Below are 18,010 nucleotides of genomic sequence, written 5' to 3' on the forward strand. Positions count from 1 at the left end.
CTGTGCAAATTAATTGGGACAAAGCATTTTTTTAAGTAAAATTGTAAGTTGGTTACTAGTCAGTGATTCAAACCAGTTTTAACTGCTTTGAACAGGCACTCACACCTGTTGAAAGCAGTTAAAACTGGTTTGAATCACTGACTGATAACCAACTTACGATTTTACTTAAAAAAAAAAAGCTTAGTCCCAATTAATTTGCACAGCACTGTAAACATGACAAGACAATGAAAAAAAGCAACAAAAAAATCAGAACAAAAATAACCAATGGACACAATGTGACACCTAGAAGCGTTTATTGTATGCAACCAAACTTAAATATGATCATGTGTACATACACGGTGCAGGGCGTCAGGGGAACATTTACGTGTCCACTAATCCTTTGACAACATGCGTCGTGTACGGTCATCAATCTAAAACTGAAAGTTGGAAAAATTATTCTGAGACAGACAACAAAACAAGGACTGCAGAACAGCAAAAACTCCTAAACAGAGTCGGCCGCCTCCTGTACAAAGCCACCTAATGCAGCTACTTTCTTTATAATAATAAAAATAAAAGGAAAAAAAAATAAAAAATATAGACGTGGAAACGTCAAAACCTTAACATCTTAGGAAAGACCTGGCAACCAACATTATAAAATGAAATGCCGGACTGTCTCGCTTATCCAGTACAATATCCCAACATGAACAGGTCATAAAAACGGCGTCTACGCAAAGTGATATATTGTTTAAAAAAATATGTACATTTGGATAATTCTGAATCCAGAGCAGACAGAGGGGCAGAGAGGTGGAGGATTAATGAAATGTCTGCTTAAAAAATAAATGGTGAATCCCTCTCTCCTACTCGGGGCAGAGAGATAAGCGTAGTATAACATTCTTGGGGTCTGGGGTTGGGGCCTGGGTCTGTACATTTTATTCTATTTAAAAAGTAGACTTGCGACGCAGTTTTTTTTTTTATACATAAAACAGTTTCTAATTGATTTATTCAACCCATTTGTCCAACAAGCGTTTCCCTTGCCTCTATGTACACCAGCAGTACAATCTGTTTACACAGCAAGTCCTATGTGCAGGGGCAAAATTCATGAGAAGCCGGCTGAAGTTAGAACGGCACCTTCCAGCTTTTTCTTCCAGAGTAAACCAGACACGTTGTGTCCTGGAGACCCAGTACGACCATACTGTAATTTCAATAGATTGGGAAAAAAAAAAAAAAGTTCCTAAAAATTCAATGAGCTTTTTTTTTTTTGTATTTGTTAAAAGTAGAAAGCAGTTCATATTTGAGCAAGTTTAACTTCTTCTGAATAAAAAACTGGAATTTAATCTTGAAGTGTGGAGCATGCCTGGTGTCGGACAGTCACTTCTGTCTCGAGTTCAGGACCTTTCTTTTTACCTGTCCAGAGAGAGAAAAAAAAAAGAAAAACAAAATATAAAAAACAAAACAAAAACAAACGTGGCATAGAAGCAAGATCTGTAACACATCGTGTATTTCTATACTAATACCCCAGGGTAATCTAGATGAAACTTTTCATGTACAGTATAAACAGACTTTAGGTCACCAAGTATTAGCCAGACATATAGTCGGTGGTATGGCAGGTTTGATGTAGGGTATGGATATGTTTGTATGATGGCGCAGGCTATGAGTGTAGTTTGGGATGGTAGTGTTCATTCAGCACTGTTCACATTGGATGTATTCCCCAGATATATCCGTAAACTAGTGCACCCAACATAAGGGGAAAAAACAGAAGGATTGCCAGCATTTTGTGAAAAAACAAAAAAAACAAACAATTAATTGGAAATCCATTGGGTAACCAACCATGTACTTGCCTGCACAGGAAACCAATGGATTTCCAATAGAACCTTCTTGGTGTCTCTTCACAAGATCCCGGCAATCCATCTAATTTCGTGCTGTTGACCTGAAGATAAATGGTTACTTTTGCCTAACAGTTTTAGAGACTCTTTAGTTGGAAAGATACAGCGTGAAAATTTCCTTTTCATTCCTACCTTAAAAAGTATTCTTCGTAAAATCGCTTGGTGGACATAGAGACCATGGGTTTTAGTTTGCTGCCGATAGGAGGTGGACACCAAGTAGTTAAGGGTTTGCTCCTCTCACAAGCTATACCCCTCCTGCAGGCAGTGAGTTGTATATTAAGTTTGTTACCAGCAGTAGGAGAAACACAAAATCGCCAATATCAAATGCGAAAATATAACCAAACTCGAGAATTAGGAACCTCTTGTGGAGGACGGGTCAACTTTACGAAAGTTGGGTGGGTGCAGTGTTCCCCTATGTGCCCCCAATGCAGGGTAGAATAAAGGCAGCTTTTTTAGGCAAGAACAAAGAGTGAATTTTCTTGTTAGTGCCTTTTGGGGAACGCTGGACAATGGGATGCTCCAAAGCAGTCCCTAGGGGGCTGGACAACAATGGAGAATCTTTCTAATGAACCTGCCCCCATTCTAATGAACTCTGCATCCTAAAACAGCATCAGCATAAGCAAATTGTGGCAAGGCAAAGATTTGGCCAGGCAAAGATTTGGCCAAGGTTACAAAATAATTTCTGCAGTACTCAAGGTTCCTAAGAGCACAGTGGCCTCCATAATCCTTTAATGGAAGAAGTTTGGGACCACCAGATGTCCTCCTCTACTTGGCCATCCAGCCAAACTGAGCAATCTTGGGAGAAGAGCCTTGGTGAGAGGTAAAGAAGAACCCCAAGATCACTGTGGCTGAGCTCCACAGATGCAGTAGGGAGATGAGAGAAAGTGCCACAAAGTCAACTATCACTCCAGCCCTCCACCAGTCGGGCCCTTATGGCAGAGTGGCCCGATGGAAGCCTCTCCTCAGTGCCAGACATATGAAAGCCCGCACAGAGTTTGCCAAAAAAAAAAACACACATAAAGGACTCCCAGACTATGAGAAATGAAACAAAGATAGAACTTTTTGGGGATAATTTTAAGCGGTATGTGTGGACAAAACCAGGCACTGCTCATCACCTGCCCAATACAATCCCGACAGTGAAACATGGTGGTGGCAGCATCATGCTATGGGGGTGTTTTTCAGCTGCAGGGACAGGATGACTGGTTGCAATTGAACGAAACATGAATGCGGCCAAGTAGAAATATCCTGGATAAAAAACCTCTTCCAGAGTGCTCTGGACTTCAGACTTGGCCGAAGGTTCACCTTCCAACAAGACAATGACCCTAAGCACACAGCTAAAATAACAAAATGAGTGGGTTCAGAACAACTCTGTAACCATTCTTGACTGATCCAGCCAGAGCCCTGACCTAAACCCAATTGAGCATCTCTGGAGACACCTGAAAATGGCTGTCCACCAACGTTAACCATCCAACCTGACAGAACTGGAGAGGATCTGCAAGGAAGAATGGCAGAGGATCCCCAAATCCAGGTGTGAAAAACTTGTTGCATCATTCCCAAGACGACTCATGGCTGTACTAGTTCAAAAGGGGGCTTCTACTCAATACTAAGAAAAGGGTCTGAATACTTATCACCATGTGATATTCAGTTTTTCTTTAATAAATTTGCAAAAATTACTACGTCTGCTTTTTTCCAGTCAAGATGGGGTGAAGAGTGTATATTATATTAATGAGGAAAAAAAATGAACTTTTTGGAAATTCCCAAATGGCTGCAATGAAACAAAGAGTGCAAAATTTAAAGGGGTCTGAATACTTTCTGTACCTACTGTATGCACAAATCCTTCCTGATAACTGGCCTGAGGGACTCCATCGGAAAATGGTGAATCTTCATACAGCAGTTATGAAACATGAGGTTCAGGACGGCGCACAGAACGTCCTTTCTTGAGGATAACCAAAAATATCTGAAAACCATTGCAAGGGTACTCCCTCCTGAACACAAACTCTAACCCCTTGGCCTCACAAAGAAAAAAAAATTCATCTGCTCGGGGTGGTGCGTTCATAGGAGTATTGCGGAAAAAACTGGGGGCATAGAATTTTAAATTATAAGCTGCATAGACCTCCTAACTCATCCATGAATCTTGTAGCTCTGAGAGTCAGACATCCTTAAACAGAAGACAACAAGCCCCAACCCTAACCTCATCAGGAGGAGATTGCCCATCATGCTGAAGTAGACTTTGCTGATGAAGACTTTGAAGTTGTATTGGCAAGGATGGGGGTGACTTCTGGTTGTGAATTTCATGTTTCTTGTAACCTTGACTGTGCTGGACAGATGCTAATAGGAGCAAAAATGTGTCTTGGATCTCATCTGATGGCTGGAAAGAACGCGCTCATTATGAGGCAGAAGCGTTCTCTTTCTACCTGGTGCTTCTGAGAGGATTTCATCCAGTGGTTTACCAACCAAACAAGAGCCTGTAAAAGGGAGAGCTGTAAGAGCTTTTATTGAATTTTTATCTGTAGACTTGAACTTCAGTAATAGAATGCGATGGATGGCCACAGGGTAGAAGAGCGGACAAAAATGGCCAGGTGCATGAAGAGTAACTTCTCAGATATATCTTCCAGCTCCAGATCTTTGCAGACAGACGTCTACTAAATCTTTGGGAGAAGTACCAGCTAAAGATGCCACCCTAAAGTTAAATGCAGTTGATTGTGGCCTTATAAATAGTCATGAGCATTGGAATATTGACCTGAGCTCCAAATTGGCAGCTTCAAAAGAGAATTTAGCAAACTACTCAATCTTACAGGTCCCTGAATGGGTAAAGCTGTATGTTTTGTTAGACATGAGACTACTAGTGAGGACAACCATCTTTCAAGGCAGTCTTATCACAAAAAACAAATCAGCCCCAATTCATTAAGACTGGCATTTTGTGCACCAGTCTTAACAGGGGTGAGCATGAATAAGATGCGCTAAATTCATTAAGCGGCCACTTAATGAATTCAGCGCATGTTTCATCTTGCCATAAATGCTTCTCCAGTTTGGTACATTTGCTGAATTGGACGGCCAGGCATAGCCACACCATACCCAGCTCCACCAATTTTGGCAAAGCTGTTTGAAAAGCCACTGTGTAAAAATTTTAAGATTTTCAAAGAGTTGTCCATCAGTTTTCTAATGTATACTTCATTGAAAAATCTTGCCATATCGTCCTAACATTTAGATATGAAAAAATGTTTATCCAGCCATTTCCATTCCTTTCACAACTTGCTGTCAATACTCAGTGTAAGGAAAAAAAACACAGGTATTACATACCTGGTAATGTGTTTTTTCATGAGACATGACGGCACCACGTGAGAGTTAGAGATTTGTATTCTCTTAGGGAGGGATCACTGCTTGTAACACTCTTCTCCCGAATGTGAGATCAGAGGTAGCAGATAGGTCTAACCTATAATGTTTGAAAAAGGTAGACGGAGAGGACCAAGTGGCCGCCTTACAGATTCGGTCAATGGAAGCGTCTGCTCTCTCTGCCCAAGACGTCGCCATGGCCCTCGTGGAGTGGGCTTTTAGACCCTCTGGAACAGCCATGCCTGCACTACTATACGCTAGCATAATGGCCTCTCTCACCCATCTAGCTATAGTCTGTTTAGAGGTTTTAAGGCCCTTCCTTGCCCCCCTGGAACGAGACAAATAAGGCCCTCTGCTTTCTCCAAGGTCTCGTTACCTCTAAATACTGCAGGATACATCTCCTAACATGTAGGCAATGAAGCCTCTCCTCCTTCTGGTTGCAAGGGTTAGGACAAAAGGATGGTAAGACTATCTCCTGAGCCCTATGGTATTTTAATACCACCTTGGGAAGGTATGATGGATCTAATTTTAACACAACTCTATCGTCCATGACCTGAGTGTAGGGAGGGGTCTGCTGACAATGCATGTAAATCCCCAATCCTACGGGCCAATGTGAGCACCACGAATAAGTGTACCGTTACACCTAGCGACTCACCAGCGATCCCGACCAGCGATATGACGCGGTCAGGATCGCTGGTGAATCGCTAGGTGGTCGCTAGTGAGCTGTCACTCAGGCAGATCTCAACAGCGACATCGCTGGGGACAGGGATCGCTACTTACCTGTCAGACTCGGCGATCCTGCGTCCTCCCGCCCGGCTCCACGCGTCGCTCGTCGGCGCCACAGGAAGCGCCGCAGGAAGTGGACGACGAGAAATGGTCCAGCAGCTTCTCGCGCGATCAGCGATAACCAGCGGGGGAGCCGGTCGGAGGTAAGTATCACATGCCGCGATATCGCTAGTAATATCGCTGTAACGTCACAAAATCGGTGACTTTACAGCGATATTGCTAGCTGACATCACTCTCAGCCAGTAGAACCAAGGTCTTTTCGGTCAAAAGGCTATCACAATCACTGGCTCTGATCTTCCTCAGAACTGCTGGTATGAGGAATATTGGAGGGAAGGCATGTCCACTCGATTCTGAAGGCGTCTACTGCCAACGGCCTATCTGCTGGACTTAGTGAACAGAATTTCTTAACCTTCCTGTTGGCTTTTAAGGCGAAGAGATCTATACTGGGTTTTCCCACATGTGCACTATCCGTTGAAAAATGGACTCTTTTAGGGACCATTCTCCATGCCTCAAGTGGTTCCTGCTCAGAAAATCTGCCTACAGGTTGTCTACACCTAGGACATGCAGGGCCGACAATGAGAGGAAATGGTGTTCTGCCAGAGTCATTATCCTCTTTGTTATCTGCATCAAGGACTGAGAACAGGAGCCCCCCTGGTGGTTTACATATGCAACCGCTGTTCGGTTGTCCAATAGGACCCTCACATGGTGTCCTCTTAAAGCCCCCGTCACACATAGCAATCTCGCTAGCGAGATCGCTGCTGAGTCACAAGTTTTGTGACGCAACAGCGATCTCACCAGCGAGATCGCTGTGTGTGACAGCTATCAGCGACCGCCCCCCCCCCCCCGCCGGGTATCGCTGATCGTTGTTGAAACGTCTGGACATTTTTGGGGTCACTGGCCATCACGCATCGCTGCGTGTGACAGGCGGGAGACCAGCGACCAGGAGCTGGTAACCAAGGTACACATCGGGTTTCTAAGGGGCGCGCAGCGCCTAGAAACCCGATGCGTACCTTAGTTAGGAGCGCGCTGATGCAGGGAGCTGGTAACCAAGGTACACATCGGGTTTCTAGGCGCTGCGCGCCCCTTAGAAACCCGATGTGTACCTTGGTTACCAGCTCCCTACATCAGCGCGCTGGTAACTAAGATACGCTGTGGGTAACTAAGCGGCGTGCGTCGCTTGTTACCCGCGTGTCGCTGGTCCTGATCGCTGGTGAAGCTGCCTGTTTGACAGCTCACCAGCGATCATGTAGCGACACACCAGCGATCCTGACAAGGTGATATCGTTGTCGGGATCGCGCTGGTGAGTCGCTATGTGTGATGGGGCCCTAAGGGTGGTAACAACCCCTTTAGTGCCTTTTCGATTGCCAGACGTTCCCAATCGTTTGAGGATAGATTTCTTTCCTCCTGGGCCCAGGGATCCTGGAGCCATAACGTGTCTAGGTGGGCTCCCCACCCGCAAGGACTGGCGTCCGTTGTGACTACCTTGGAGGCGGTGTATGTCCAAAGTACTCCTCTCGGAGATGACTATCTGTAACCACCACCTGAGTGACTGGAGTACAGAGTCCGGGAGGGTGAACTTCCGCTCTGTCCGTCCCTGAATTTTCAGGTCGTTCTGCAGCACACACCATTGCAGTTCCCTTGTATGGAACTGGGCCCATTTCACTGCTGGTATGCAGGAGGTTAGAGACCCCAACACCAACATGGCCGTTCTCAGAGTCATTTCCGGCTTTTTTATTGTTGTTACAATTGTTTAATTTTTTCCTCTTTCTCCTCTGGGAGGCGACACTCCTGCACCACCGAGTCCACTGTTAACCCCAAGAAATTCTGGATCATTGCTGGTTCCAGTTTGGATTTTTTGAGGTTCAGCTGCCATCCCAGCCTCTTTATTGTTTCCATCACTATTCTGACTTGTTCTTAACAGTGAGGGAGATTTCTTCCCACTATCAAGAAGTCGTCCAGATATGGTATCACCAGAGAATCTTTTTCTCTGTGATGCGTTGTGACCTATGCAATTAATTTTGTGAAAACTCGAGGGGCTATCACTACCCCAAAGGGCAGAGCCCTATACTGAAAGTGACGCCACTGTGACCCCATCTGGACTGCCACTCAGATATTTGTGATCTTGTTGCCGGATCGGAACGTTGTAATAAGCATCCTTGAGGTCCAGGACTGCCATATAACACTGAGGAAAGAGGAGTTTTACTGCTGACCTTATCGTCTCCATCTTGAAAGACGGGATTATCAGATACCTGTTGAGGCCTTTCAGATTTATAATTGTCTGCCAGGAATTGTCTGTTTTTTTTTTTTATAAGAAATAGGGGGAGTAAAAACCTTCCTTTCTTTCCTCTACCGGAACCTCTTCCAAGATATGTTTGTCTAGGAGCGAGATTACTTCCCCTTCCAGACTCTCTTGTTTTTCTTTAGAGGACTGTACTGAAGTCTGCATGTATCTTCGTGGCGGTCAGTGGTGGAACCTTAACTCCAGACCTGATCCCACAATTTGCCAGATCCATTTGCTGGATGAGATCCTCTCCCAGGCTGGGAGGAAGTGATAGAGCCCCCCCCCCCCCCCACACCTGAGAAGGACAGTCACTGGGAGGGTTTTTTGGTGTCTTTGGAGGGCTTGCTGAAGTAGAAGCCTCTCCCTCCTCTGGATAGCTTGTCAGAGTTGTTTCTGTCTCGATCCTTGTACTGCTGTCTTCTGAACTTCCAGCCCTTCTGAAAGGAGCGCCAAAAGGCCTAAAATGGCTATTTTGGGAAATTTTTTTTCTTGTCGCCAGCTTTTTCCAATACGTCATCCAATGCCAGTCCAAACAAGAAATTTCCCTCACACGGCAGAGAGCAGAGTTTCATCTTTGCCTGTTTCCCCCCCGGCCAGCATTTGAGCCATACTGCACGGCGTCCCACATTAGCCAAAGCTGCCGATTTTGCTGCTAGCCTTGCTGAATCCGCTGAAACCTCAGCTAGAAATACTGCCGCTGCTCTTATGGTCGGTATTACTTCTAGGATAGACTCCCTGGGGACTCTTTGCTCTAGCTGATCCTCCAGGTTATCAACCCATATTTTTAGGGATTTAGCCACACAAGTGGCCGCGATGGCCGGCTTTAGTGCCCCAGCCGAGGCCTCCCAGGCCGTTTTAAGACAACTGTCTTTCTGTCCAGAGGTTCTTTCAGGGAACCCAAATCCTCAAAGGGCAGGGAGGACTTTCTGGCGACTTTTGAGATCGCTACATCAATCTTTGGAGCCCTATCCCAAGATATCTTCATCAAAGGGCTACCTCCTCTTCAGGGAATTGACTATCTGGGACTTATCTGGTTTTTCCCATTCCCTTTTTATGAGTCCTTGCAGCTGTTCGTTAATAGGGAAGGCTCTACGTATTTTTTTTTTTTTGCAAACCGCCAAACATGAGTTCCTGGGCCGTCTTTTTTGCTCGCTCATCTACCAGCCCCATGGTAGATCGGATTGCTTTTATAAGCTTATCTGTAGCTTCCACTGGGAATGTATCTTCCTCACCAGAGCTACTTTCTGAGTAGCGAGATTTAACAGAGTCCTTCTCTGATCCTGTGGAGTCCTCCTTCAATGAGGAGTTGGACCTATCCCTTGCTTTGCTATCCGCATCCGTTGACTGTAAAGCCCTCACTGATTTACAGACTTCTGACTGAATCAGGCATCTCAGGTTTTCAGCGAAAGAGGCTGTCTCTTCCGCCACTGTTTTATCAAGAGTCCTGGAACAATCTCTTATTCCAGGATGCTCCTAAGGGACTTTTGCATAAGGGACACTTCTTAAGCCCCCGTCACACATAGCGAGATCGCTGCTGAGTCACAAGTTTTGTGACGCAACAGCGATGTCACCAGCGAGATCGCCGTGACACTGACCAGCGACCGGCCCCCCTGCCGGTTATCGCTGATCGTCCTGGAATGGCCAGGACATTTTTTTTTGATCGCTGGTCTCCCGCTGGCCAGCACGCATCGCTGCGTGTGACAGGCGGGAGACCAGCAATCAGCGAGCTGGTGCTGGTAACTAAGGTAAACACAGGGTTTCTAAGCGACACACAGCGCTTAGAAACCCGATGTGTACCTTAGTTACCAGCGCGCTGGTGCAGGGAGCTGGTAACCAAGGTACACATCGGGTTTCTAAGTGCCGCGCGCTGCTAAGTGCTGCTCCCTGCACCAGCGCGCTGGTAACTAAGGTACACAGTGGGTAACTAAGCGACGTGCGTTGCTTGTTACCCCCGTGTCGCTGGTGCTGATCGCTGGTGAAGCTGCCTGTTTGACAGCTCACCAGCGATCATGTAGCGACACACCAGCGATCCTGACAAGGTCATATCGTTGTCCGGATCGCTGGTGTGTCGCTATGTGTGACGGGGCCCTTATTCTTAGCATTTGATTTACTCTTTAGGGACCTCCTAAACTCCACCCCACCAATGTATGTAAAAAAAGAGGGGAGAGATGGAGATAAGAGAGAGAGGAGAAAGAGAACAGACATTAGCGTGCTGGACTTCCTTGAAGCTCATTCACCACTTGGACGCTTCACAGAATGTGTACCGGATCTGGACGCTGACTGGTCATCTCACTGTCTCCCAAAGAGACTATGGAACCCTCTTTTTTAGAACCATGACAATCCTCCCGTACGCTGCAGAGCGGCTTCCATTACTGCTGCGGCGCGTCTGGCTCTTCTCATTTGAGCGAGACAGCCTCTCCTGCACCTCCTAGTGTGGCTGCAAGTGCTCTGGCGAAAGGCTCTCCATCTTATAAGCTGATTAGCTGCTGATTCTTCCTGACGAGAGCAGTCACATTCAACCTAGAATGGCTGGTGACGTATGCCAGCACTTCTGACTGCCTTTAAATAACAGCATTATCCCTTTTTTCTTTTTGTTTGATTAACTGATCACCTGGTTGATCCTGCACCTGCCGGCCTCTTGCGCTTCCTGGATCTTTCCCCATGCATGCGCGCTGTGCCTTGTCTGTGCGCGCATCCGGCAACCACATCCGGTGCCCGCGCCCCCCCTCATTATCCAGGTATATGTGCATCTTGCGCACACCCGGCTGAGGAACGCACCTGGCAACCACTTTCAGTGCGGGCTCTGTACTGTTTCCGGTGCACGCATCCTCCATGTGTGTGTACCCCAGAATTACCTACGGAGCGTGCTGGACCACCTCCGGTGCGCGCTCCCCTGACATTCCGGCTCTGCGCTGCTGCTTGGTGTGCGCTGGCCCCGGGTGTACATACCCGCTGTGCGCACCCGGCTTCACTTCCGTTGCGTACCTGCGGTTTGTTCCTGGCCATGACTCCCGCCATAGTGCTGCAGAAAAGCAACATCGGATCTGAGAGCTGTCCACTCTGCCACTGTCGTCATCATACCTGTGTGGCCTGGTCCGGAGGAAGCATCAGCACTGACACCACTGCTTGCAGGTATTTCTTCCCCAGGGCAGCCCTTAGTGCCTGGCTCTACCTGCTTCAACAGGGAGGGTACACACACGAGGCCTCCAAGGAGCTTCAATTCTGCCCGAGCACTATGTGCCTCACGGGCTGCATGGCCACCCACTGTCGACAGGGAGGGCACATTGAATGTGGCCTCCGAGGACCTCCATATATCTGGTGGGTTGTAGGTATCAGGGAGGGTACACGAAACGTGTCCTCCGAGGTTACAAACTTCACCCAGGCATTTGCCTCACGGGCTGTGGCCATGCGTTCGCTCAGGGGGGACATGGGAATACATGGCCCCCAAGGAGACTACCAGTACCTGGTGACGGATGCAGCAGACCCGTGCCTGCCAATAACCATCCGACCCAGGCTCGGGCATCCTCTTCTTTCTTCAAGAGTCTTCATCTTGAGGGTTCCCCATCAAGGACAGTAAACCAACTGATGCGGAGAGAGGAGCCGCCCCTTTTATCTTGAAGGCTTCCTGTCCTTGAAGGGCGGATCCCCTATCTCGTGGTGCCGTCATGTATGATGAAAAAAAAGGTTTCGAATTTGTCAGATCCTGAAAGCAAATGGGCTCCTGGTAAGAAATAGCTTAGTTACTCACCGATAACGGTGTTTCTCGGAACCCATGACAGCACCACGGAGAGAGGGGATCCGCCCTTCAGGGACAGGAACCTACAGAAAAAGGGCGGTACCTCTCCTCCGCCTTCAGTTGGTTACAGAGCATCAGAGGGTCTCCAGGTTAGACAACAGAAATATATACACAATATTATAATACTGCTTACTTATCAAAGCACCGTGCCTAAACGGAAACACTCTACTAACAGTAAAACGTGCTCACCATACTCGAAGGGGAGGGGAATAAGCGGGTGCTGTCATGGGTTCCGAGAAACACCGTTATCGGTGAGTAACTAAGCTATTCTCTCTCACCCATGACAGCACCACGGAGAGAATTTCAGAGATTGGTAGCTTAGGGAGGGACCACCGCCTGAAGGACCCTTCTCCCGAAGGTCAGGTCAGATGTAGAGGCTAGATCTAATCTATAGTGCCTAAAAAAGGTCGAAGGTGATGACCAGGTGGCCGCCTTACAGATTTGTTCTATTGATACCTCAGATTTTTCAGCCCATGAGGTCGCCATTGCCATTGCGGAATGAGCTCTCAGCCCCTCTGGGATGGTATTCCCGCTGGATGAATATGCCAGGGCAATCGCATCCCTTATCCACCTTGCCAGGGTACTCTTGGATGCTTTGAGCCCCTTCCGAGGACCCTAGAAACATACAAAGAGAGAGCCTTCCTTCCTACACTTTTTGGTGGCCTCTAAGTACTGTACTAGGCACCTTTTAACAGCTAAAGTGTGGAACTTTTCTTCTCCCTTATTTTTTGGATTTGGGCAGAAGGAAGGAAGGACTACCTCCTGGGACCTGTGAAAATGTGATGACACTTTAGGTAAATAGGCTGGGTCAGGTTTTAGGATGACTCTATCCTCTAGAATTTTTGTAAAAGGAGGCCCCGCTTACAAGGCTTGAATATCGCTTACTCTCCGGGCTGATGTTAGTGCCACCAGAAGCACAGTTTTAAGAGATAGGATTTTTAGGGGTGCCGAGTGAATTGGTTCAAACGGAGGGCCTGTCAGTGTTGAAAGTACAAGATTCAGGTCCCATGATGGTAATCTTTGACTGGCTATAGGCCTAGATCTGGTTGCGGCTTTAATAAACCGTGCTACCCAGGGGTCCCCTGCAACATCATGGTTATAGAGGGCGCCTAACGCCGCTATTTGTACTTTTAATGTGTTGACCGCCAGACCCTGTTCTAGGCCCTTTTGTAGAAATTCTAGGATCTTATCAATCTGAACCCCGTCCTGAACCTTTGCCCTAGAGGTGGATAGAAATTTTTTCCATGTTCTGCCATAAGCTCTCATTGTCACCGGTTTCCTACTCTTTTGTAGTGTTATCAGGTTTTCTGAAAAAACCCTGTCCCTCATCAGTGCCCTTTCAAATTCCATGCTGTTAAATGGAGGTTCGGTGCCTGAGGATGTAGCACTGGGCCCTGCGATAGCAGGTCCGGGAGATCCGGTAGGACCCATGGGTCGGTACTGAGAGCATTCTTAGCCAGGAAAACCAGGTTCTTTTGGGCCAGAAGGGGGCTATCAGTATCATTCTCGCCCTGTCCTCCCTGACTTTCTTTAGGAGCGCTGGAAAGAGCATGATTGGGGGAAAGGCATATGTTAGACTCTGTGTCCATGGGAGCATAAATGCGTCCAGAGTTAGAAAATTCCCCCTGGGATCTAGGGAGCAGAAGGAGTCTACTTTTTTGTTTTTGAAGTCAGCGAACAGATCTACGTCTGGGCTCCCCCACATTTTTACAATCTGCCGAAAAATGGACTGCTTTAGTACCCATTCCCCCTGTCGTAATTGGGTGCGGCTCAGAAAGTCTGCCCTTTGATTCTCTGTACCGCAGATATGTAGGGCTGTCAGAGATAACAGGTTTGCCTCCGCTAGATTGAGGATTTTGGCGGATGTGTCCATTAGGGCTCGGGACCTGGTTCCCCCCTGGTGATTTATATAGGCCACTGTGACCCGATTGTCCGAAAGGATACGGACATGGTGGTTCTGGAGTAGGGGTAGGAAGTGTGTTAGGGCATAGCCTACTGCTAGAAGCTCCTTTTGATTTGAGGAGGCTTTTAGTTCTTGATTTCCCCATACGCTCTGAGTCACCTCGTTGTTCATGTGCGCTCCCCATCCTGTGGGACTGGCATCCGTTGTCACTATGTGTGTTATCGTTGATGCCCAGGGGATCCCTTTGGATAGATTCTCCTGGTTTTCCCACCAAGCTAGGGAATGAATAGTGCTTGAATTTAGGGTAATGCGACCCTCTAGGTGTCCCCCTATTATTGCCTGGTTGGCCAATACGTCCCACTGGAGATTTCTCGTGTGTAACTGAGCCCATTGAACTGCTGGCAGGCAGGCAGATAGTGATCCCAGCAGTGACACAGCCTTCCTTAGTGTCATAGAGGGATTTTGGATTGCTCTTGCTGTAATTTGAGCGATCTTTTTGTGGTCTGGGAGGCGACACTCCTGAATGTTTGAGTCTAGTGTTAGGCCCAAGAATTCTTGTACCCTGCTGGGCTCCAATCTTGATTTTTTTAGATTTAGAAGCCAGCCCAGGTCTTGTAGAGTGTTCATCACCCTGTCTCTCTGTTCCCTGCATTTTTGAGCCGAGCGGCCTGCTAGATACGGGATTATTATTATGCCTTGTTCCCTTATATGAGCCATCATTTCCGCTACCATTTTGGTGAATACCGGCGGGGCTATCGATATTCCGAACAGCAGGGCTCTGTACTGCAATTCTTTCACCTTGCCTTTTATTGAGACGGCTAACCTTAGATACTTCCTGGAGTCTTTGTGGATAGGGACGTGATAATAAGCGTCGCTGAGGTCCAACACCGTCATGTAGCAGTTTGGGAACAGGACTTTGGTGGTAGATTTGATCGACTCCATTTTGAAGCTCTGGTTCTTGACGTATTTGTTTAGCTTTCTCAGATTTATAATTGTACGAAAGGTGCCGTCTGGTTTGGTCACTAGAATAAGGGGGGAGTAGAACCCTCTGCCCATATCCTGCAAGGGAACCTCCCTGGAGGACTCCTTTTTTCACTAGGCCTAGAACCTCGCTTTCTAGCGCTTCCTGTTCTCGCATGCTGGATCTCAGCGGAGTTGTTACATATTTTTGAGGCGGGAGAGAGAGAAAGTCTATCCTTAGGCCCTCCTGGATTAGGTTTATTATCCATGGGTTTGTTGAAATTCTCCTCCAGGCTGGAAGGAAAAAGGATAACCTTCCCCCCACCCTTGGCGTACTGTCACTTGGAGGGCTTTTTGTCCCGGGGAGAGTTATTAAAGAAGAAGCCTCTATCTCTTCTTTTATCATCCCACTTTTGTTCCCTTGGTGGTCTTCTCTGAAAAAACCTCCTATTCCGAAAGGGTCTTTTAAATGCCGCTGGCCCTAAATTTGGGAATCCTTTTTTCTTGTCCCCTGCTTTCTGGAGGATGTCATCTAACGTTTCCCCAAAAAGGAATTTTCCTTCACAGGGGATGGAGCATAATTTCATTTTGGTCTGTAGGTCCCCATGCCAACTTTTAAGCCATAGTGTCCTTCGGGCCACGTTTGAAAGTGCTGCTGTTTTGGACGCTAGTCTGACTGAATCGGCCGATGAGTCCGCTAGGAATGCAGCCGCACCCCTTATTACTGGGATAGAATCTCAAATTTTATCTCTAGGTGTTCCTTCCCTCAGTTGTTTCTCAAGTTGGTCCACCCATACCATTAGGGCTCTTGAGGTACATGTCGCTGCTATCGCTGGCCTGAGGTTACCGCCTGCCGACTCCCAAGCCCCCTTTAGAAAGGTATCCGCCTTCTTATCTAGGGGGTCCCTGAGGGTGCCCATGTCCTCAAAGGGAAGGGCGAATTTCTTTGAGGCTTTAGCAACTGCTACATCGAGTTTCGGGGCTCTATCCCAAGACGTGGATGCCTCCTCCTCAAAGGGATATTTCCTTTTAAGGGAAGGGACCGTAGTATTTTTCCTATCTGGCTTATCCCATTCCTTTTTGATTAGACCCTTGACGATTTCATTCAGCGGAAATACTCTCCGTTTTTTTTGGCCTAGTCCCCGAAACATTATGTCCTGGACTGTCTTATCCGGCCTCGGGTCCAATACCCCCATGGTAGACCTTACAACTTTCACAAGTTTGTCTACCTCTTCTAGGGGAAAACAATGGCGCCCTCCTGTTTCCTCGTCTGAGGAGCCGGATTCTGAGGATTTAGACGAGATTTCTCCCGATGTGGAAGAATCTGACAGGGAGGTTTCTACTGTGTCTTTTTTCCTCGTTTTATCCTTATGTTTAAGGGATTCGAGGGCAATCTGGACCTCTGATTTAATTGCGGCCCTTAGGTCAGATGCAAAATCCGGAGTCTCCTGACAAAAAATTTCTTTTGTACAGGACTCGCATAGTTTTTTCTCCCATGATACCGGTAGGGGTTTAGTGCAAGTGGGACATTCCCTGTTCTTTTTAGCCTTCTTCTTTCCCTAGTAAGGGAGAGGGATTGCATTACAAGGGTGACATTCACGAAGATCACTTACCCCTCAAAAAAAGGCGCGTGGCTGCAGGTACCGGTTCGGGAGACGGAGTCAGGTCCAGTATTGGCTGATCTCCTGGTGGCGTTTTGCTCCTCGCTGCTGACGTACTACGCCGCGTGGAGTGACTGCTGGAACGGCGCTCTGTTTCGTTCCTTTTGTCGGTGGTGGTGTTGGTGGTGCTGCTGCTGTTTCAGCTGCTGCCTCTGCTCCTGTTGCTGGTAGCTATCCTCCATTATTAGGATCGCTTCCAGCCAGGAGTTTCTGCGCCTCACCTTTTTAAACTTAGCGCCCCGTGACGTCACCGCTCCCCCTGCACGCGCTGGTCGGCATGCGCCCGGTTCCGGGACCCGAAAGTCGCTGCTCTACTTCCGGGGCAGCGGCCATCTTGGTACTCTCCGTACCATGGCGCTGCCCACGCTCCACCGGGTCCCGCTGAGCCCCGATCTCCTTTCCGGAGCGGCGACTCCGGCGTCTCTCCCCCCCGCTCACCCGACAGCCCGCATCGGCCCCGGCAGTGGCGGCTTCGGGCACCGCACCTGCCGCGACAGAGGCCTCCCCACTGCCGATAACCGGTCAGGCCGGCCCCGGACTCCTGGATGCACAGGTACCGTCCTGTGGGTCCCTCAGTCAGGGACAGGAACCCAACTGAAGGCGGAGGAGAGGTACCACCCTTTTTCTGTAGGTTCCTGTCCCTGAAGGGCGGATCCCCTCTCTCCGTGGTGCTGTCATGGGTGAGAGAGAAAGAGGTCTGTGTGAAAGACGTTTAAGGTCTGACTGAGAAATCTCAACTTCAGAGAGGTCCTCAATTGTAGATAAAGTCTCCGAGCATTGTGCCATCAGTGGAAGGGGTGGTAAAAAGCAAGGGAATTTCAATAGCGGGCTGAAGAGTTTGAACTTCAGCCATTTACACAATGTGTCAGAAGATTCTCCTGCAGCAGAAGCCTCATTGTCCATGGGGTTGTGATTAAAGGACTTGTCCACTATTTGGACAACTCCTTATTGATCAAAATCTTTGCCCCCTCCATAAAATAAAGCCTGTGGGGGCACAGTGTGCGGACGTTTGTGACAGTTATGGGTAAGAGCTACTGACTGGGGTTATGACCCACTGACGGATAGGCGAGGGATCACTGGGACATTTGTACACCTCACTAGGGGGGTTTATCACGCCTCTACCTATCTTTGTCTGTGGGGCCTCATTTATACTGCGGCACTGGCTTTCTCTATATAAGTCTGATATATGCTACTGTCTAAAATACTGCACTAGTGTTGCACCTTGGTATCTCAGCTTTACACTCTGCCATAATATTGTACATTGATCATGTCTTAATGTGTGATGTAATTTATCTAGATGTAATGTATCTAATAAAATAATTGGGATATTTTTTTACACATGGATTTAGACTCCTTTCTTTCTCTTTGTTTATATAGTCTGGGCTGTAACAGCAGATCCAAGCCTTGTTCTTGGATTGTACTTGACAA

General features: G+C 47.7%; 1 protein-coding gene across 10 annotated transcripts in view; it reads right to left on the reverse strand.

Moving 5' to 3' along the window:
• Window positions 1-276: 276 nt before the first annotated feature.
• Window positions 277-18,010, reverse strand: part of PDS5A (PDS5 cohesin associated factor A) — a 219,225-nt gene continuing 201,491 nt past the window's right edge. For 6 of the 10 annotated variants that reach the window (XM_073561099.1, XM_073561100.1, XM_073561097.1 and 3 more), the window contains one exon: window positions 277-1,383. In XM_073561099.1, coding sequence (XP_073417200.1) covers window positions 1,348-1,383 — 36 coding nt within the window. In that variant the 3' untranslated portion in view covers window positions 277-1,347. Of the gene's footprint in view, window positions 1,384-1,813; window positions 1,907-1,994; window positions 2,118-18,010 lie in introns of those variants that run through there. The other 4 variants (XR_012227056.1, XM_073561102.1, XR_012227057.1 and 1 more) reach the window with 2 other exon arrangements.

Source organism: Dendrobates tinctorius, unplaced genomic scaffold, assembly GCF_039654945.1.
Source record: "Dendrobates tinctorius isolate UK_male_01 unplaced genomic scaffold, ASM3965494v1 ptg000314l, whole genome shotgun sequence".
Taxonomy (NCBI): domain Eukaryota; kingdom Metazoa; phylum Chordata; class Amphibia; order Anura; family Dendrobatidae; genus Dendrobates; species Dendrobates tinctorius.